The 22559-nt window shown below is 38.8% G+C and overlaps 1 protein-coding gene across 4 annotated transcripts; it reads right to left on the bottom strand.

Annotated features, from left to right (window-relative positions):
- Positions 1 to 2395: 2395 nt before the first annotated feature.
- On the bottom strand, positions 2396 to 12826 carry LOC143845467 (casein kinase 1-like protein HD16). Of its 4 annotated transcripts, none has more exons than XR_013234418.1 (18): positions 12283 to 12826; positions 9425 to 9562; positions 9242 to 9315; positions 9043 to 9112; positions 8859 to 8914; positions 8677 to 8748; positions 8408 to 8502; positions 8249 to 8315; positions 6505 to 6634; positions 6201 to 6419; positions 5920 to 6062; positions 5656 to 5830; positions 5403 to 5493; positions 4575 to 4732; positions 4287 to 4475; positions 3892 to 4197; positions 2889 to 3041; positions 2396 to 2762 (listed from the first exon to the last, which is right to left on the bottom strand). XR_013234418.1 is itself a non-coding variant. In XM_077353825.1 (16 exons), the coding sequence occupies exons 1-16, from the start codon at positions 12586 to 12588 to the stop codon at positions 4138 to 4140; spliced, it is 2043 nt and encodes a 680-aa protein (XP_077209940.1). In that variant the 5' UTR covers positions 12589 to 12826; the 3' UTR covers positions 3622 to 4137. The 4 variants fall into 4 exon arrangements, 2 of the variants coding, with proteins under 2 accessions (XP_077209940.1, XP_077209941.1); XR_013234419.1 differs by having other exon boundaries at positions 2889 to 2932; XM_077353825.1 differs by lacking the exons at positions 2396 to 2762; positions 2889 to 3041 and having other exon boundaries at positions 3622 to 4197.
- Between the last annotated feature and the right edge of the window lie 9733 nt (positions 12827 to 22559).

The raw sequence follows: 22559 nt of genomic DNA, 5'->3' as shown, positions 1-22559 counted from the left end.
AGGACCCCAAACTCTTAATTTTCATCCCTAAAATCCCTTCCATAGATACCTTCCTCAATCAGATTTGGTATCATAGCAAAGTATTAGTTCTGCCTCGATCGTCGAGCAAAGCATTAGTTCTGCCTTCGATCATCCTGCATTGAAGAGTCATGCTTAACATTGCTTTTTTTTAAAGCTTCAATCATGCTTAGAATTGATACAAGACTAAATGCCATGTTGATGGGAAAACAACTTCTTCAAGCAAATAAAAATCGCAATGCTTCAAGTTCTACAAACAAATCCAAACATAAATCATTAACTTACACCCAAAGTGCTATTTATATGAGTTTCATTGTTTTTAATAACCCATTTATATGGTCTCATTTCAACTCCATTTGACCAGGGTCAATTTTTTGTTTCATAACAGCAAATAAAAGTCACAAACAAAAGCAGCAATCAATCCATTGTTACAGTTATATTCTGCTTGCGATATTTCGTTGTCTGTTACAAAAGGTACAACTCAAACTCTTTGCATCATACTCTAGGTTTTCTAAATAGTAGAATAGAAATATTCAAAAGATTAAGGGATGTAACACCTAATGGGTAGAACAAGGAGATCCTGCAAAGACAAATACAATCCAAACGAAAAAAAGCACCCTAGTCCAATGGTATATCATCAAAAGTAACCAGCAATGGGTGCTGAACTCCCTCCTTAGCAAGCACATCAGCCCTCTCCTTTGCCAACTGCCATATGTGGTGTTCCTCCACCTTAACACTAGCTCTTAGAGCCAAAATCTCAGTAATGCTCGAGTCAGTAACCCTAATCAGCCCTCAATAAGCCACTCGTGTTGCCTTGCTATGATCCCAAATGAGCCCCACTACCCCAACCGGGATTACCTAAACTAGAGCCATCAAAGTTCAGGTTAACTAAAGTATCCATGATAGGGGAGGCTCCATGTAGGAGACAACCTATCAACTCATTTCGAGGTGCACCAATAAAAATCCAAACATGCCTCAACGACGAGTCCCAATAGTACCAAGCTGAATATTATCGCCTTACTTGGTCTAACCACACCTCAAAACACCCTACTATTCCCCTCCTTCCACAAGGACCAAATGGAAGTTGTCAGAACAAGTCTTCCCTCTCGAAGATCCCAAAAAAAGTGCAAGAATCAATCACCTCAACGGTGGATCTTGGAAAAACCCATTAAATCCCAAAGAGTTTAACAAATCTCTACACACACAAGACAAATATGCAATGAACCAAGAGATGATCCATCAACTCTATGTCTTCAATACATATCGAGCAATGGCTGATGATGATTCCATACTAATGAATGTAGTGGTTACCAGCAAGATCTAATGGAGGCTGGCATTCCACCAGAAAGCCAGGAAACTAGGGGCACTAGTATATGCCACAATGGCACAATCTAGCGAAAGGCCAAGGTCACTAGTCAAAGTAAGCCGGCGATGGAACGAACCAACTGTAAAGGAACTTGAGGTACCTCCCAGTCGAAGAAATGACAACTAAAAGGGCCAAGGTAACAAACTCATTCTGGCGTCCCACTACGAAAACTGAAACCTTTGCACTTCTCCTAGCTTCCGGTCAATTCCGGAAGCTAATGATTGATCTAGGGTTTGTTGCCGCTCCAGTTTCCTGCCATTTCTGGTAGCTAATGATTGAAAACAAAGCAATAGCCAAGCATGGTTGCACATGCTGCTTCCATAATATGAAGGCGTATCAGGATTTTGAAATAGTACAAATTGTTTTAATGTCAACAATGCCCTTGCTTGATCTATAAAATCTTGCTAATCCAACATTATGATTTAATTATGATTCATATTACAATATGCAAATGCTGCAGAATTCCTCATGTGACAACACACCGTTGTCTGTTTGTGATTTAATTTCTTGCTTAGCAGCAGCAACTAAGATGTTTTCAAACTCCAAGACACAACATAACATTTTTACTAGGTTCATAGTTTTAAAACAAGCTCCCATCCGTGTTGGCTCCCCCGAGTCGACTCCCTTTTACCTTGGCCGCGTTCCGCGTTTTGCCCTACGGAGTCAATAAAAAGTCCTTTGACTCTCCTGAATTATGACCATGTCATCCGAGTACTCAGTCGCGTCAAATGCGTTCTTAGTCGCGTCCGCACTGAGTCGACAAGGATTTTTCTTCGCCTGCGTTCCGCGTCGCATCTGTGCTTTTAAACACTGACTAGGTTTTCTAAGTCATCACCAATCAGAATGTGAAAAATTCATTGTAAGTGGAAACCTGCCCTAGTGGGTGAGCCCGTGAATGGCTTTTAGGTAAACCTTAAGTTTTCCAGCATAAATTTGACATGCAACTGATTGGAAGCATTTATGCATTTTGTCAATCGGTAAATGAAGAAAATGCAGTCCTCCAAGCCAGTGTAGATGCAAGAGCAAATGGAATATGATATTGGGTCAGAGTTGGCGCCTTTACTTTTCAACCAATAACAAGGTATAGGTAGTTTAGTTACATGAATGAGTAGACAGCAATAATAATAGTTCTCTCCAGTGGTGGCTTGAAATTCTAAAATAAGAGTCATGACACCTTTGTTCAATGCTGTAAGTGCTCTTTCTAGGAAGGTAGGGCATTCACTTAAAAAACAAACAAACACATGCATTGCATTCTTGTCACTGCTAAAACTTAGAAATAACAACATAAATTGAGTACTGAAGTGAGCATACACTCTACTTTGCATATACTATAGGCATATACTCTACTTTGCCTCCAAAAATCATTGGATCTGGAGTCCTGAAAAAAAAATAAAAAAAATCAAGAAATAACAACCACAATTAGACTAATTTTCACAAAATTGCAATCATAATAAATTAATCGCTATCCATTAATAGCCAAAAACAGATTCTGCTTAAAATTTACCATGTGACAATGTCAGCTCCTCATAACATTGGTACATCAAACACCTGCACAGGTGCCACCAATTTTTTATCTCTACCCCTCCAGTATGTCGTTGGGAAACATGTAACATTTAAGACACTACAAATTGGCAGTGAAACCTTCCATATCTACATCCTAAAATAAAACATAAGCCAGGAAATTCAATCAAACTTTGAGATGTTTGTTTGAGTAGGGGATTACAGCCTGAAAGTTGAAATATAGATGGTGAAAGCTTTGTTGGTAACATTGTGATACAACATATACCACTTCAACATGACCCGTGTTTGATGGGCCTTCGTTAAAAATCACTCCATATGCAGATTATGCATCTTGCCAGTCAGGATCACTCCATTCTCTTAAAATAACAAATTATATTCACAGACCTAAAGATGGAACCATCAACCAAGTGTGTACACGATGTAGAGGAGTATGGATTACCAATAAATTTTGTTACTTTCAAAAAGAAAATGAGATACTAGTATGTGAAAATCATTAAGTGAAAGCGTGGTTCTCGCAATGTCATGCAAACACATGAAAGTATGGGAAAATCACTAAGTACAAGCATGGTGCTTGTACTGATAGTTCTTTGGTATCTCTGTGAATGCATCCCATGCAACAAGCCAGCACACAAGCAGGTCAGGTCTACATGCATGCAAATACAGACTATCATAAAACTCAGGAAGTACATAAATAAAAATAATAAAACATGGCCATAAAGAGTGAATTGCTTCATAAAAATTAGCAACTTCTACTTATGTTTGTAAGATTGCATCAGATCCCAGACCAAAAGATTGAATAGCTCAAGAAATCTGGCACCAGTCTGACAGATCAGACAACCAGTGTACGAATGCAACATTAACGCAAAGTCCACGAGGCTCAGAATACCATCGCATTGAAAACAAGATACAATATATGCCTTTAATCAAGTAATAATTTATTAAGCACTATAGTCTATACAAGCTTAACAATAAGTAAGGATGCCCACCATCCTATTTGACTTTTGGCATATCATGGATACCCGTGCAAGAACTTCTCCACACACTTGAATGCGACACTGAACAAGGTGATAGTCATGGCTGATATGTAGGATTGCTAGAAATTAAGTAAAGCTTGCACATCAAAATTTCTATGGCTCATGTTCCCCAATGAGCGGTTTGGCTTTGCAAAATGAGAATTTTATAGCCTCAACATCTCCACTTAAGTCGGGAAAACCCAAAAAAACTTGGGAGGATTAAGAAACTGTTCGGCCGTAACAAACAGATGCAAGATAAAGATTTTTGGCCCATTTCTCCTGCGAGAAGTCAGGAAATTACTTTTAGATTTCATCAAATTTTTTTGAAACATATAAGCAAATGAAATAAAGGCACATGACCAACTCACCTTCACATGTGTGCTAGGAAAAGCAGAGGTCCTTAGTGTCTCCTGTGTTTCGTCTGCGGGTTTTCTTCTTGGTACACTCAGAACAAAAGCAGCCTGGTCCCACGTTGCAGCGGTGGCAGTAATACGGTAACCACTATCCCACCTACGATGAATACCTTCACTAGGATATAGAAAGTCAAGTTCAACTACCTGCAGGTTAAAGATAATAAATTCAGTCTAATATAATTCTTTTTTGTAATTCTATGATAACGGAGAAAGAAGCATAATTACATAAATTAAAAGGAAAACCTGATCTGAAAATCCTGCACTGCGGGACATGACAACTCCCCATCTACTTCCTGCAGTGGCCATGGAGGTGACGTAGAAGCCCTCCCTCCATTTTTTGTTTATCCACTTGAATGGAAAAGAATCACTAACTTTGTAAGACTGCTGCGCATACTGTGTACCTGGAGTCATCAATCCAACTGCATTTCAGAGAAGTCCTCCGAAACAAAGTGCCGCGATAAAAAATATCAATGTGAAAATTACCTTCAGACAAATCTCAAAAAGAAAAAAACATCTATTGGGTTGTTGAAACTAAACTTTGATGGTTCTAGTTGGGAAATCCTGGGCCAGCTGGCATATGAGGCATTCTAAGGGATTCCATGGTTGAAGTTATTTGGGCATTTTCAGGCCTATCGGGATAGCAGATGCTAGTGAGGCGGAGGTTCAAGTTGTTCACCAGGGGATTTTTCATCTGGAGAGGGATAGCCTGGACCATGTGGTAGTGGAGGGTGATTCTCTCAATGTCATACGATGGCTCGGAGGATCATCGGTCCCCCCTTGGAGATTCGCTCAGTTCTTTGATGAGATCCATGATAGAACTGATGGTTCGTCAATCTTTTTCTTGCATGTTAGAAGATCGGCCAATGGGGATTGCAGGTCGTCTAGCTAGGGAAGGAGTAGATTAGCAGGGTTTGGAGTTGTATGATTTTTTTACCTCCTTGATTGGGGATTCTCGTTGTATTTTCTTCTATTGCTCTCTTCTTTTTTGAGTTCATTGTACATTTTGGGTTGACTCCCTGAGTCGACCCTTTTGCTATGAATGAAATTTGCTGGCGTTCAAAAAAAAATTACCTTTAGACATTACTACTAAAGAGCTCCCATTGTTTGCCCCGGCTATTGCACTAATATAATAGTTTTTCTCCCACTGCTCCATAATCCATTCCTTCAAATAGAAGAAACAAAGATGTACATTAGCAACTCAAAGATGATAAAATTAGTGTGTGCATGAACATTTAGAGCACTTGCAATACAGGATCTGCAACTTAAGTGGCATAATAGCCCACAGTACATATAATACAATCGGAAGAACGAATTAAATCCTCACTTTGTGAAGAAAAAAGGGTGAGAGTTCATAAACTTGGGCAGAGAAACCAGTGCCAGCGTCCATGATCAGAGCCCATAGATTTGCACATGAAGCAACACTGCTGATATATAGCCGATCTTCATTTCCTTTATCAATGTGCTGTGCAAGCCTTGCATCGGCAACGTTATAGTGATACCTGAAACCGAAATGGGCAACATGAACTTTTCTTGTTATTTTGCAATCTGGAATATGGATATAACAGTAAGAATTATGTGAGGCATATACCTTTGCTTCATAGGCCGGCGAGCATTGTAAACACTAATCCATTGTGTTGCAGGCATCCCCATTCGAACCTTCTTCTTTGGTTGCTCGTCGTCCTCTTCCTCCATTGTCAGCCTCCCCCTTTTATGACCAACCTGGTATATAAGCTTTACAACATGTAACTATACATTAGATGTATTCTAAACATTGTACGAGAAATAACTCTATTATTAGTTGAGAGAGAGAGAGAGAGAGAGAGAGAGAGAGAGAGAGAGAGAGAGAGAGAGAGAGAGAGAGAGAGATACCTTCTGGGCGCCATCTGTGTTTATCGGTCTAATATCTGGATTTGGGCCAACTATCCCATCAAAGAGGGATATGTACTTTGTATAGTTAGGTTCCTCATCGAATTTCAAATTTACAACATACTCGATGAATTGTCTGAATGGCTGTGGGCAGAAGGAACATAGAGTCTCTGGAGATGTAGCCATCTTCCTTTTGCATACTAGGAAACCTTTATTCTCGCCCTATAAGCAGAACAACCCAGAATTATGAATAGAGTAGATGAAAGACAGTAACATTGATTTATAATAGAGATTAAAATGGGCATACCTGGTAACCTTGCCAAGGCAGACGGCCACGGAGAAGAAAAATAAGCGTATAAGCAAGAGATTCCAAGTCATCTCTCCTGCTTCCAGTTCTTCCAAGGTGAGCATGCACACTAGCATAACGGACTGTTCCCCTGCAAGATTACAATCAATTTAAATGACACAAAGAAAAGATGTTCGATGAAAGATAAGGTTATAGGGTGCCAATCCTATATAATCAACTTACCTAACTAAAAAAAATTGCAATAGAGAAATTGATGATTGTGCAAAGTTGGGAACCTCCGTCTTTGGGATTCTTGAAGCTCAATTTCGATGGATCTAGTTTGGGCAACCCCAGACCGGCTGGGATTGGGGGTGTTCTCAGAGATTATTCGGGTCCAGTTAGATGGGTATTTGCTGCCCCCTAGGCGTGACTGACTCTAGTGCGGCGGAGGTGCGTGCGGTTCACCAAGGTCTAAAATTGTTGGTGGGAGAAAATTCGGATAAGGTGGTGGTGGAAGGGGACTCCCTTAATGTGATCCATTGGTTGTGTGGTTCTAAAGTTTGCCCATGGCGGTTTCCTATGCTTTTTGATGAGATGCGTGATATCGTTGCTAAGTGATTTTTTCCTTCCTCCAGTAGGTAAGGCAATAAGTTTTGCAAGGTCCAACAGGCATTAGTACCATGCCCGTGGTACCTGTGGACTCAACTGTATGCGTTTGGGTGAAAGTTCATGTGTTTGGTGTACTCATTGGTTGTTAAACATTTGTCACTTCTTCCATTTCATTTCCACAGCGATTCACTCAACATAGAAAAGCAACTAATCTCACCAATTCCCATCGCAAACAAAGCGTGTCTGCTTTCAGACGCTCAGCTCGTGCTTCTTTCGAGGAATCCCTTCATTGTGACACTCGCCCAACCTATACAAGGGGCTTGAATCGGTATCTTGTTTAGGGATAAACCCTACTAAGGAGGCCACAACTTCACTAGATGCTTCTAGTAAGATTATGGTGAAATTGGGTCTTCTTGGGCGGATGTATGGCCTGGCAGGAAAACTGGGAAACTTTTGGGTTTCTCTTCGAACCCTGGGCCGAACTCGGAAAGTCCAACCAATGTATGATACACCCGACATTGTAACCGTCTCTTCAATCGGGTCAAGCCTGCCATCAAACCCCAATGATTACATTTTGGTCTTTCGCGTTTGCCTCCTTTATTATTTCTCTTAGAAAAGTGATGATGGCTGCGAGTGTCCCATGCTGAGAGTCTTGGTTGTTGGTACTCTTGTAAATATTTTTCGTGAGAGGTTCTTGTGCCCAAATCAGTTAGCTTTTGTATCATCTATTGTTGAAGACGGGAAATGGTGCCTTGAATTTCCTTTATCTAGCCTGTTGATCCTAGCTCACCCCTTAACTAATAGATAGGCCTAAGAAAAATCTAGAAAATATTTGAGGTACGTACGAAAGGGTTCGGCTACCCCTAAAACCGTCCTTGGTTAGCCCTGCTAATTTGCTTTCACCATGTTAGCAGATCAGCTAAGGGGGTGGCGGATAATCTTGCAAGTAGAGGAATTCAGTTGGCGGCTTTGGAGAATTATGATTTCCTTCCTCCTTGTGATTATTATTTTCTTTGTTCTATTATTTCTTGTGATTCCCGTTTGTCTTTTATGTTTGTTTTCTTCGTTGTATTTCTATTGGACCATCTCAGTCTTTTATTAATGCAATTCTTGACCATTAAAAAAAAAAAAAAAAACTGATGATTCATGAATATACCTGAAAACATCTGGACGTTGGTCATATTCAACATGCTGACCTGTTGAATTGTCCCGCCACTTAGTGGCTGAAAAGAAACCAACAATAACAATATGAGACACTTCAAGATATATTACCCAGCGATGTGAACTGCTCAACATAGAAAACAATAAAAAATACCTAATCCAAGATCAACAAGAAATAGTTTCTTCTCCTCAGAAGTCCCTGGTGGACCAAGCAAAAAGTTCTCGGGTTTTACATCCCCATGCACATATCTGCAATACGTTATACTAATCATGTTTATGCACATAACTACAATTTAAAACCTATATACGTAAGAAAACCCATATTACATGATACATGAGAAGCATAACAGAATCACATGGACCAACAATATAACAAAACCAAAGAAAATAACCAGAGCTTATATCGTAGAGAGAAAATCTGACCCTTTAGAATGCATTTTCTCCAATATGGAGATTGCTTCAATAGCAATACATGCAACCATTTCAGTGGACATCCTGCAATAAAACAAAACAAAAAAGAAAAAGAAAAAAATAAGGGATTTCAAGTAAGCTTTGCCAAAGAAAAAAAAAGGATTTCAAGAACCAAGTTTTAACAGAAGACTCACGAATGAGAGTTATTATTCCAAACATCCCATAAACTTGGCCCCAACATGTCCATGACCTATATACATTGTGTTGTGATAACAATATGTCATGCGACCATGCAAAACCAAACAAACAAAATAGCAGGCATTGAAACTATCACAACGTGAACATTAGTGACAGTAAATGAAAAATAAAAAATAATACCATGACATAATAGTCCCCTTGTCGGCCCTTGAAATGGACCCGAGGAACTCCATGACTGCCACCAAGAGTGCTGTCCAAACACAAGACAATGTGGGTCAAAGAAATATCCCGTATTGAAAATCCAACCTCAACAATAAAAAATCATGTAAGATTCACAAAGATATCAAAAAAAAAAAATAAAAATAAAATTGAAACGCACTTGTAGACTTGCCACTCATACGGAGGGCCATAGTTGCATCCTTTACTGCTTCTATGCTCAAATTTTAAAGCCACCTAAATGCCAGGGATGGAGAACACATTAACAAGAGTTTTTTTATTATTAAAAAGAGATGTAATTGATCAACTAAACTAAACAATCAACCCCAAGGGAGAAAGGGTATACCTCTATAGCAGTAGGTCCAGTAGTCCTATCTACACCACCAGGAGCAGCAGAAATACGGCGACCGACATAAACTTGTCCAAAGCCTCCTTTCCCCAGCTTCCTTTCAATTCTGTACGTTGGTGAACCACCAACCTGGACCTGTGGCCAAAAAAATCAAAAACTAGATACATGACAAAAAGAAACTACAGAAAATACATGAAACTATGAAAAAAAAAAAAAAAGGAAGTTCACCAATGATATCTTTATTTGGACTATAAGCAGAAACAATTCTGACCAAGAGGAATTTCCTAAAAAAGGGAGGGAATTTCATCATCCATTCAGAATATGAAGCCAAAACTAAAAAACAACTAAGAGACACCAATATTAGCAGGTAAATCCGCAATTACCTAAAAAAGAGATATGCATATAAGCAGGTAAATCTGCATTGAAATCAATTATATCATCATCTTTATAGGCTCATATTAACAAGCCTAGCTAAAAAAAAAGGAAGAAGAAGAAAGTTCCAATATATGCGGTTTTTTACTGTCAACTACAGAATTATAAGTTTACATCTCTTTCTCCTTTTGGGTCTACTAGCTTAATGGGCTCTTGGAATTGATGTTGCATACTTTGCTGGAGCTAGTAAAGGGGTTTCAAAATAAAATAAAAGATGGCTACTTTCCCCAAATTTTCCGTTAAATTTTCCACCATCCTAATCGAGAGAAGTGTTGGGAAAAATTATCACTTCAAGAGCTTTAAGATCCAGTTGTCAAGGTTTTGAATCATTTGGTTTATGTATTAGACATTTTCTATTATTCCCAGAGTTACAACAATCCTAGTAAAGGTCAATTCAGAGGAATGGTTTTCCAAACAAAGGTATCATTGTGAAGAATTCCAAACATTAAAATATAACAAAGCCATAGTCATCAAACAACGAAATAAAAACAAACCTTCCTAATGCAGAAAAGTTTAAGTTCATCAACAACATTAAAAAAGACAGAGAGATGAAGAGTCTTAGTCCATGGATCAACGTAGACTTCCCCCTAATAAAGGAAAGAGAAGGACATTCAAAAAGACAGAGAGATGAAGAGTCTTAGTCCACGGATCAACGTAGACTTTCCCCCTATGATTTGGCCTACACTTTGAATTTATTGCCGACACAGGTGTCGTGTCCGACACGACACCCGTGTCCACACTCCTTTAGACACGTTTAAGTGTACTACTAGAAGTGTCAGTAACTTTATATGTATTTATGTGTATGAGTGTGACACTATTTTTAGATTTTCAGGGGTTGCCATGTTAGATACCTCATATCCGTGTCGAAACTCAGGAAACGAATCCGTGTTCACAAATAATGATTATATGTACTTTCTATTTTAGGCGTGTCCCCGTTTCTAAATTTTGGGAGTTCGCCGTGTTCGACACTCCGTGTCCGTGTCGACATGTGACACTCGTGTCCGTGTCCACAAATCATAGCTTTCCCCCTATGATTTGTGGACACGGACACGAGTGTCGCGTGTTGACACGGACATGCAGTGTCGGACACGGCAAATTCCCAACATTTAGAAACGGGGACACAACTAAAATAGAAAGTACATACAATCATGATTTGTGGATACGGATTCGTGTGCCGAGTTTTGACACGGATATGAGGTATCTGACATGGAAATCCTTAAAAATCTAGAAATAGTGGCACAGTCATACACGTGCATACATATAAAGTTACTAAAACTTAAGCAGTACATTTAAAGTGTCTAAGGAGTGTCGACACGTGTGGACACGGGTGTCGTGTCGGACACGACACGACATGCATGTCAACAAGAAATTCAAAGTCTCAGCCAAATCATAGCTTCCCCCTAATAAAGGAAAGAGAAGGCTCCTCTACTGTTCTAGTAACAACTTAAAGAATGAGAAATCAAGTACAATATCTCCATATATGTTGTTTCTCTCCTAAGTACACCAAATCCAGAAGAAAAATCAACAAAATCCATTTCGTTAAAAAAACACCCATTTGCAGTTCTAGAAACAGCAGAAATAAAAAGCACTGAATAAAAAATTCCTAATTTCATGAATTTCCCCCTCATAAGTGTGCAAGGAATGTAGAACTAAGCAAGTGTACCTATTCATCTTTCTACACGAAGTATACCCTATAATAATGCGCTTTATTATTCTTGTTCTCCCGTCCTTATCTTCTAATATGGAGAATAAGGTTCCCATTTCGTAGTTTGTTACAATAAAAACACTCGTTTGCAGTTTTAAAAACATCAGAAATAAAAAAAAAAGGAATATTTCCTAATTTCATGCATTTCTCCCCACACATAGCAAAACCAAAATAAATATACAAGGCAAACAAACTCCAAAAGACTAGCAAAATATTTCCCAGTTCACCTGATAAGAGGAGTAAAACAAAACAAAAACACTTGCAGTTTCGTCAAATATATACAAACAAATCAAAGACGCAAATTCTCTCTCCAAAAACATAAAACCCTAACCTTTTCTACTAATCCCCAAAAAGTTATACAATGCAAACTAACTACAAAAAACATAAAAGGCTAACAAACCCCAAAAGACTAACAAACTATTTCTCAGTTCATATTATAAGAGGAGTAAAACAAAACAAAAACATTTGCAGTTTAATCAAATATACAAACTAAATACCCCCCCAAAAAAAAAAAAAAAAACTAACCTCCTCTACCAAAAACACACAAAAAAAGTATACAAGCATAACAAACCCCAAAAGACTAAAACCCTATTTCTAAGTTCACCTGATAAGAATACTAAAACAAAACCAAAAAACTCTAACATTTCCAATCTAATCAAATAAACAAACAAATCAAAAACCCCAAACCCTCTCTCCACCAAAAAAAAAAAACCCTCACCTTCTCAGGAATCGGCGCCGTACTCCCCTCCTCTTCTCCACCCTGAACCTTATCAGCACTCCTTCCTCCACTATCATAATCCTCCATCTTTTTCTCCCCAACCTCTTCTTTTTCCTCCCCCACCAAATCTACAAAATCACCCCCTCCTCCCAAAACCCTAACTTCCTCCTCCTTCACTATATTATTCTCATCCACAGGTTCCTTGTTCTTCCCACTCCTCCTCCTTCGAGTTTTCGGCTTCAATCTCTCCTGCAAAATCGGCTTTTGCGCTCTGCCCTTTCGCACTCCACTACGCAGTTCTGGCATCCTTCATCCTTTAAACCTCATACCTGAAAACCCTAATTTTTCTCCCCAAATCATAGATTTTAGAAACTTTTTCAACAGAGACTAGTAAAAAAAATAAAATCTGATCGAATGAAAGAATATCAAGTTTCTCTTCACTGATCGTTGAATCAAGAGATTTTAGGGTTTTGGAGATGGAGATTGAGATTTGAGGGATCTGTACAGGTGTAGATGAGAAACAGGGTCTGGAGTAGAAAGAGAAAACAGGGGTATATATGAAAATTCGAAAACATGTATGCTGTTTTTTTAATATCCGGACCGAAATAGCCGTCCGATGATGGAGATAATCAACGGTATGGATTTTTTCCGTGCAAATGGTATCTGTTTATTTGAGATTTTTATGGTGTAAGCCCGTATAGTGAGGTGTTATTTTAAAAAATAGAACTGTACGGGTCACATCTTTGGATGATCCAAACCGTCCATTTGATTGGCCAGAACGTAAATAGGCTGTGCCCAAAATATCATTTCCATAGGATGATCCTAGCCCTCCGAGAAATTTCTACAGATAGGAGGGCTAGGATCATCCTATGAAAATGATTTTTAGGGCCACAACCTAATTACTTTGTGACCCATCAAATGGACGGTTTGGATCATCCTATTGTGTGGCCCTTACAGTACTTTCTGGAAAATACTAGACTATACAGGGCACAACATATTTATATTTTCTTTACTGGTTCCGGGTACGGCTTGAAGGATGGGTAAGTGAAGGGTTTGTTTTGGGATAAGAGCATCAGATCCGGTTCACATTGGATTCACATATGTCTTGGTCACGATCCACCTATGTCTTTGGTTACGATCCTTTTCAAAGTGCTTTTCAGATCATTTCCTTTTTAGTATAGATCACGATCCATTTCAAATCTGACCGTCCATTGAGGTGACCTAATTCCTACTTACATTGCACATAGTTAGGGTTTAGGGTTTGTTCCGATCTAAAATGCTCCGGCGCGGTTTGTCAGTGCACCGCTTGTGGAGTGTGTACGTTGCAACAATTCGAGTGGTTGTGGTTTCTGTCCCCTTTAGGCGATTGAGAGGAAGAGGGGAACGTGAGCTCCTCTGCCTTCACAGAGATGGAAAGGACTTTTTTAGTAGAGACGCAATGCCAAATGGGGTGGGTAACACACGTAGAATGCTAAAGTAAAGAGTGTCCTTAAAAAAAAAAACCGAAAAAACCCAACATTTATAATGTCAATAAAAATATTTAAAATTAAAGGAATTATAACTGATCTGATTTTGGGGCCTTCAGTTTAGTATTACTCAAAATATAATAAGGTATTTTCCATTTTTCTATATAACCAGCAAAGGGGCGCGCGAGAGAAGCAATGAGACGATTAGAGGGTCGGTCGGTCCACCCCATGACCCCATCTACCTCCAACTTAGGAATGTATTTAGCCATCCCACACCACGAGAGAGAGAGAGAGAGAGAGAGAGAGAGAGAGAGAGAGAGAGAGCCGCGTTTGGTTGCTAAAAAAGCAAGAATTGGGATCCACTCATCCCTAATTTCTTTGTTTACTCGACGAGCTTGTGAGCCTAGCTAATTCTGAAGTGAAGCTTGCATTTCCAAAGGTAACTTGTATTGGTAGGGAAAACTTGATCTCTTTCTCATATTTGCAAACAATGCAGCCCATGGAAGGAAGTAAAACTCCATTCCCTCATGATTTTTATGAATGAGCAGGACCTTATGTTATTAAGTGACAGTCCACTTGGAATGGGTCAATTAAGTTATATGACGTGCTGGCACCGAATGGACGTGTGAGAGAATGTGTATGCATCGGAACCTAAAGGAATGGGCAATTATTGAAGAGCTTATCAAAGCACGTTCGTCTTAAAGAGATAATCGGTTGAATGAGACAAGATTATCAAGATACTATTTGTTTGGGATGATTCAAAGAGATGTATCACATCTGTTGCCAATCGTGGGAAGGTGACTGATAGCCACCTAGACTATGGAGGACATGAGAATAAGGGAACCCTTTGTGGGTAGTTACCAAAAAGTTTCCCTCCAAGAAGAACGTGGGGTGATGGGGAACGGTTACCCAAATAAAGCTATATAAGGAGGTGTCTGTCTCTAAGAAAGAGGTCCCAGAACCAAATTCAAACATGTATTCGCATTTTATCTGTACTTTTCCAATACTTGTGGCCTTTACTTTTTGTAGCTTTAGCTGTATCTGGATCAAGGAAGCAATGAATTCATCTTCTTAGGTGAGTCCGTCTATTTAATTCGTTTATCCCTCACACTGGTGTCTGATCTATGTCTGTTTTGTCGTGTAGCTTGAGTCGGACTGTTTATCGACCCTGAATGTTGCTCACGCTCCATGCGTGTCGGCACCTCCTTACGTTTAGTGTCGCTCTCTGCACCTAAAATGTCTTTTCCATCTTTGCAAAGGCAGAGGAACCGAAGGAAGAAGTGTTGTTCCCCTCTTCTTCTCGATCGTCTGAAATCCAATCCTAGGGGATGAAAAGGTTTCGATCAACACACCCCTCGACCAGTTTCTTGCTGAGAGAGAGAGGCTGGCAAGCCCGCATACACACGTATTCTAGACAGAACAAGACTACACCAACAATCTTATGATAGGGTTCCGAAATGTGTCCTTTGATCCTAGTAACGTGTCTAATTATCCTATTTGGATAAGTGATGTTTCATATGTTCAATCAGACTGTGTGTCTCCATTGACACCCATAACCCAATGTAAGCGCTTAACATGAAAAAATAATGCACTTAATAAGGAAATTGTGGGAGTTTCACCTTTTCTTCTTTTGATGGATATGGAGGAGAGCATAGACAACAAACAAAATATAAGGGAAGTGTCACGCCCCCAAGCCGCACACCCAAGACCTGGGGACACGACAGCGCTGTATACCTGCAAAGTAAGCTCTAAAAGTATAAAAGGCTAGCAAAACAATATCAAAACAACTCATAACGTAAACTAAACAATACTGCCTTACATGAATTTAAAACAAAGTCTTACTATCACACAATACTCACTATGCTATATTTAACAGATTCCAATAGCTGATGATGCAACTACATGCCCTTGAGAATCCCATGAGGATTCAAAAGCTGAAAAATTACTAAACCACAGTTAGCTGAAAGCTCAATACATAATAAACACACTACTAAAGTGGGGTCATACATGCTACAAAAAGCAAAGTCAATAAGTGACTAAGAAGGGTACAAAGCTGCACATCAAATGGTTAGCACAAGTGCAATAGCGAGGAGCAAAATCAATAAGGATATGTCTCATTTTGTCACAACAAAAAGGAAATCGCAAATCCTGAGGGATCACTGAAAGTAATCAAAATGGGTACAATACCACCCGAGGTCATCGGCTTAGTCCAAAAAGCATGTTATTGCTTACACCGACCGCCCACGGTGTTGAAACTAGTTCCTAGGTTCGCATACATGGCGATAGGGTCAGCGTGTAAACTCACTGACAAGCCCCATATAAGCCAACGTACTTTCCCTATTGGTGTAGGCCCAAAAGTTCACATACACCTAAGCCTCCCAATAGGTGTCCAAAACACATAGTCCAAAAAGGTGTTCATAGTGGTGGTTCACATAGTTTTCCACAAGGGTTTCACAAAGATTCCAAGTTATAGGAAATACATCCAATATGTGTGTGTCAAATAGCAAGATTCAATAGAGTTCAATTCTTAAAAATGGTTAAGTATGCAAGACCCAAGTAAAGATCTGAAATTCTATTCAAAGGTTCACATGTTTGTTCAGTAATAGCTTAATCTTTCAATAAAATACTCGTTGTATCAATAGATATTTCGACCCATAGCTTTCGATTACGAAAAAGAATTAGACACTACATTAGTTCATTTCATGAATCATGACAAGAAATCCATCTGTATGAATACGAATGGGATGGAGGAAAGAAAGAGTAAAGAAAGATCTATTAATATTTATGTTTCCTATTGCATTCCATTTCTTTCATTCTGTTCTTCTTTCGCAGAAGATGGGATTCTAAAAAAAATAAACGATTACTTCATTCCTGATATTCATTTCTTTAATCAGTGGATATGAGCATACTCTGGATCGGAATCATGGGGAAGTACTGCTTGATCATTTCTACCAACTTAAAGCCCTCATTATGATTCCTTTTATGCAAAAATATCCCTTTGGTTTTGGATACCTTTCATTATTTACATGACGAATCCTTTGTATACGTTGGAGTTCCTAACCGTCCACTCATTTTTTATTGATTCCCGGTATGGTAATGCATATAATAACAATTGTAGAAACTCCATACAGTTGATATTTTGCACCCGCCTCAAGTCATGATGACTAATCAACCAATCTTGGGGTAAACAGTTTCCACTGCTTATCTTTACTTCCACTTTCCTCTTGTACATAGGGAATGAGAATCAATCTTCTTACTGGGAATTCATAAACTGTTTTGTTTCACTCATATAACTATCTGGTTTAGTTCATCGACCCAAATGATGAATAAAAAAATCAAGATATCTATTCAATACATTCAACCTCTTTCTTAGAAATAAAGGAAAGAAATAAAAGTTCATGTTCCAACGAATCACAAGTAGAGATATTGATAACACATGTAGTTAATGGTATTTCATAACTAATAGATTAAGCAGCAACTCGTAGACCACCAGAAAAGGAATATTTATTTATTATTCGATCCATATCCTGACATAAGAAGTCCAATAGGAGCAATACTGGAAATGGTGATCCATAAAAAAACACCTATACTGAGATTGACTAGAACAAGGCGATAGTCAAAAGGAATTACTAAATAACTTAGTAGAATTGATATGACCCCTATGGATGGCCTGATACTGAATAAACGAATATCTCCTCTAGATGGGAGAAGATCCTCTTTGAAAAGCAGTTTGGTCCCATCCGCTAGAGCTTGAAGAACTCCCAAGGGGCCAGCATATTCAGGCCCAATACATTGTTGTATCCCTGCAGATATTTCTCTTTCTAACCACACAATGTCATACGTATCAATAAATAGGCCTAGGATGGTGGCCAAAGCAGTGGTTAAAACCTCCCTAATAAAAAAATACTTCCAAATTTTCAGGGTTAAGAAGTCCGACACTATTCATCGGACGTCCGAAGGTTGCGGATTGGTTTTCTACGAAAATTCCAGATTTATCTCGATTTTATCAAAGCCTCAACAGTTCATAACTTTCTCGTTTGACCTCCGATTCGCGCGTGGTTGGATCCCTTGGATTCGTATCGACGAGGGGAATCCATTAAACCCAACTTCACGCTCTGAAGATCTCAAATTTATTTATCATAATTAATCTAGACTTTTAGGGCATAAACCCAAACCTAGATTCTTAGAGTTCCAAAACTCAATTCTTAATTTCTTAGGGATCCATAAATTCTTATACAATTGTTTACACAAAACTTAACCATCTACATCATAATAATAAGTCTTATTAAATCCTAGTTTTAGAGTCTTTTAATCTCACAAAATAACCATAAGACATAGGTCTTACCTCGATTCACAGATGATGGATCGAAGTTTGGTTCCTTAACTCCTAATCGGACTTCTTCTCCTCCCTGGGCTGTAGAGAAAACTAGGGCTAAAATAATGTTCTGCAGAACCTTAAAGAGGTATTTATAGTTTCTAATACGGAGTCCTAACCCTAAGTGAATACAAGAGGACAAAAACACCCTCCAATAAGGGTGGACGGAAACTTTTAAAATAACGGTATTATTGGGTGAAAATTTCGGGTGTTCATAGGACGTGATATTCCCACACCTATTTTTGTCTGTCAATTCCTGAAAACGAAGAAAAGACAAACAAAATGAGGTGGAAATGCAGCTATTTCCAGTGAAAAGAAAGATAAAAAGGAGGTGTGAATGCTGTCAAAGGGAGTGGAAATGTGGAACAAACTTACCTATTACTTGAACAAACTTACTTATTAGATGGAGCAAATTTAAAATGGGAGCACTCTCTCTCTCTCTCTCTCTCCATTGTCTGAAGACTTTAATCGAATTGATTTACATCCACAAAGTTTTTGAGATAGCCATTTCGTTTAAATAAATCAGAAATGACTAGTTCATTCCACCTGTGCAAGATGGTGACTTAGAAGCTATTAATTCAAAGTTGTTTAAATGAATTAAATGAATGAGCCTATGCGGTTGTTCTCTCTTGCAAAGGTGCCTAGCAAATCTCTTAATTTAATTTTGTTTTTGAAGACCTTTGATGATTAATTTTAACATGCCAGACAACTTACGTACTATTATCAAAACTGAATGCAAACATTAGCGCCCATTTTAAAATTTTATTTTAATTAATAAAATCTTGGTCTTGATAACATCCCTTTTGTTTTTATTCACGTTTAGACAAACCAAACAACATGAGAGAATGATTATATGTCCCATAAAAGGAACATCAAGACCAATTTTTGAAAGGGCAGTGATTTATCGCTGCGTTTTTTGAAAATGAAACTTAAAACTTTGCATGAGGTTCAAACGCTCATATAGAGGAAAAGGGACGTGGACCACTTTAAGAAGACATTAATTACAAGATTGCAACATTGAATGAATTTTCCTTATAAAAGCAAGGAGTTCTGTTAAGACCATGTTTTGGATTTCATGATTTTTTTTGGAAACTCTTCGAAAGGAAGAGCTTTTCTAGAATTTTATGCTTTTCCTTTGTTTGATTGCAGATGGAACAAAGTATCTTGAACCACCACAATTCAAGTTTTATTTACTGGGACCTTCAATTTATAGTGAGATCACTGTAAGTAAACCATAACCACACCATTTCCCTCTAAATCATGGAAAAGTTAATGTAGACACCCCATTTTGACCGTACCCCAAGCTATCATTTTGAATAAAAATTCCATCAGATGAGTGTTTCAGGGTCCCTAATTTCACCCTAAGCTAGGTTAGGATCCCCCTCAAGTCCCCGTAAAATTTCGTCGAAATCCGAGTTGGTTTGCTTTGCGAACGGACCGAGTCAGTGTCGTAGTATAAATCCAAAAGAGGGGTGATATATCCTGGACAGGGGGTGTGCTTTTGGAAAAATGGCCGAATTTTGTCTTTTTTTTAATAAGACAAAGCGGGTGGGGGGCGCCTATCAATCCGCGCGCCTCATCAAAAGGGCAGTAGTGCCATTATCGGCTTCCCCCATTCAATATATAAAGAAAAATAAAAAAAATTAGGGCTACTGTTCATTCTCTGGAAAAATCCGAGAAAAGAGAGAGAGAGGCTCGGCCATTTCTCTCTTCTCCCTTCTCCGGCAAGCCTCATCCCCACCACTGGTCAGCGCCACCATTCTTTTTAATCCCTTTCTTCTTCTTCTTCTTCTTCTTCTTCTTCTCCTAGCCACCACCCATCTTCTCCGGTGGGCTTGCCGGAATCCGGCGAAGCCATCGGAGCCACTATCACCTCCACCTCTTCAAACCCACTTCAATCTTCACCTCCACTACCACAACCACCCCATACCCAATCACCACTGCCATTAACTCTATCCCATTTTCACTAACCACAGCCCTAAATCTAAAACCCCAATCCTCCATCTACTCCGGCCGTGCCACCTCCGACCGGAATCCACCACCATCCTCATCTCCACCGTCAGCCACCATCAAAACCCTCTTCTCCATCTTCTTCTTCCTTTTTCTCTATTTTTCCTCCGGTAAATCCGGCCGTAGCAGAGAGAAGGGAAGAGAAATTTGCAGAGAGAGGAAAGGGAGTTGTCATCTCCCCGGCCGTTCCTCTTCTCTGGTAAGTCACGAATCCCCATCCCCACCGCCACTTCTCCATCTCCACCTCCACCCATCTTCCCATCTCCTTCCCACCCCATCTAAGCCACTGAACCCTCTTCCATCTCCCTGGCCATTTCTCATCTCAAACCCCACTCTGGAAAACCCACCATCTCCGACCAATCACTCCTCCATGGTCGCACTTCCCTATCTACCACTACCTTCTTCTTCTCCTCTACCATCTCTTCTCCGATCGTCACCACCATGAAATCTGAGAACCCGTTCCAAAAACCCATCTCATCTCTCAAATCCCTTTTCTTTCATACCCATTAAAATAGATCTGAACTATTTCAAACCCATATCAAACCTTTAAAAACCCTCAGATCTGTAGATTTTCTTTGGAAATCCCATCGACATCTCTCAGCCTTCTTCTTAGATCCAAAATTCAGTGAGCTCTGGAGTTTCAAGCCGATACTATTCTCGTTGTTGGCATTGGAATCATCTGAAAGGTAGCGTAAAGCTTAAGTAAGGTAAGGTTTCTTTTTTTTTTTAGTAGTTGCAGAGATCTGTGTGCTATGAAGATTTTAGCTTATTCTGATGTTTTGATATGGATTCAATTTTATTTTATTTTTATTTTCGTCTTGAGTAGAGATCCTTATGCAAATGGCTTGGGTATTGCTAAATTTTCCCTTTTTGGATTTAATTCGTGTTGGAAATTCCTTTTTTGGATTTAATTCGTGTTGGAAATTTCGGATTTGATAGTCTTCCAGGTTGGTCTTAGTTTTCTTTCTTTTGAAGCATAAGTTTGAGTTGACAGAGCTGCTCATTAGTTTTGGAAGTTGTTTATATCAGTTTATCCTCCCATTGATTCTGCATTTTGCGGGTTCGCTGATTTTAATCCCTTGATTTTTCTTTATATGCTCGACCATTAGCACCTGCTATCGTGATAATAATTTCTTCCTTTAATAAGTCCAGGAGTTTTCTCTTTTTGCATATGAATGTTAAGATAAAAATATGAAGGAGTAATAAGGGTGGCTTGATTAATGAGATTCTAAGGATGTAGATGAGCTTCCTTCGTTGCAAATCATTTTGGTAACCTCTTAGGTGGTCAAGATTTCGAAGTTTCAAATCTGTGGCAAAGTATTAATTGCTTTGTTCTTCATTTGGTTTTTCCTAAGATAAAAAAAAAAAAAAGAGCACGGGATTTCAGCTAACTGGCGGTTTGAGGGCAATGATAAGGTTACTTGGAGCCCGTCTTTATGTTTTGTGGCTCACCGCTTCGCACTTGGATCTGCACAAGTTGACGTCCCCTGTATGCACTGAAATTTTTACTAATTGGGATTATCATAATCTTTTGATATTTCTAATACTCTTCTTATCTTAAGCATTGAGTTAGGTTGTGAAGACAATAATGAATGGACTGTTCAGGTGAGATTATCTTGAAGCTTATCATATTTGTTTAATTTTATTTAAATAAATTGTTTTAGGAAAGAAGGAGATCAGATGACTACTCTATTCGATATTATCGACATGAGTACCGTCTGATTTCAAGGCGGGATTAGAAATATTATCTTGTGTATTATGATATCAGATGATTACTTTAGCATCATCTGATTTCATCCCCATATTGGGGTGGTGTTTGTGGTTGGGCATAGAAGTGTTTGATATTGTTTTTGCTTTATTAGGCTATCCAGCGGCTGGTCTGGACTAATTTATGTTGTTTATCATTTTATGATTGCTATTAGGTTGTGTATTTTTTAATTGAAAATTCTTCTTTGCTTAACACTTGATTTATTTTTATAATAATTGAATGGAAATCTGAGTTTACTTGATAACCTTTTTCTTCACTTTGATTAGAGACTAACTCAGTCTTGTTAGAGCTTTGCTAGCTTGGGATCTTGGATCGTTTTCTCTGTTCTTGGGGCACTATCTTTCTTGTTGTGGTTCGTCTCTTTGAGGCGTTAGTTGCTTGTTCGGGGTTTCCCCTTTTGGATTTAGGGCTTTGCCCTAGTTTGTGGTTGTTCTTGCGTGTTCCCTTTAAGATTGAAAACATTTAAAGGTCCTGAGCACTGGAAAAGCTTTAAAACAGCAAAAACATTAGAAATTTAAAACTCAAAAACATTTGAAAACTTTAAAAATATAAAAAACATTTGAAAATATAAAAAACCTTAAAAAATCTGAAGTGTGAGTGTTCCTTTTAGAAGCTTAGTTTGAGAGTTCGTTTCGAACTACGTTGGCTTGATCCTCTT

The sequence above is a fragment of the Tasmannia lanceolata genome, unplaced genomic scaffold (assembly GCF_043159265.1).
Source record: "Tasmannia lanceolata isolate RefF3 unplaced genomic scaffold, GAP_Taslan_0.1 ptg000015l, whole genome shotgun sequence".
NCBI lineage: Eukaryota > Viridiplantae > Streptophyta > Magnoliopsida > Canellales > Winteraceae > Tasmannia > Tasmannia lanceolata.
The sequence above is the reverse complement of the archived record's forward strand: the minus strand, read 5'-3'. Positions and strand labels throughout refer to the sequence as shown.

Excerpts from the sequence above, each read along its gene's own strand:
- LOC143845467 (XM_077353825.1), bottom strand. The coding sequence starts at position 12,588 with ATGCCAGAACTGCGTAGTGGAGTGCGAAAGGGCAGAGCGCAAAAGCCG. Across the intron at positions 8,503-8,676 it reads GAGAAAATGCATTCTAAAGG|ATATGTGCATGGGGATGTAA; the intron begins GTCAGATTTTCT and ends AACGTATTGCAG. Across the intron at positions 4,476-4,574 it reads GTGCAGGATTTTCAGATCAG|GTAGTTGAACTTGACTTTCT; the intron begins GTTTTCCTTTTA and ends TTTAACCTGCAG.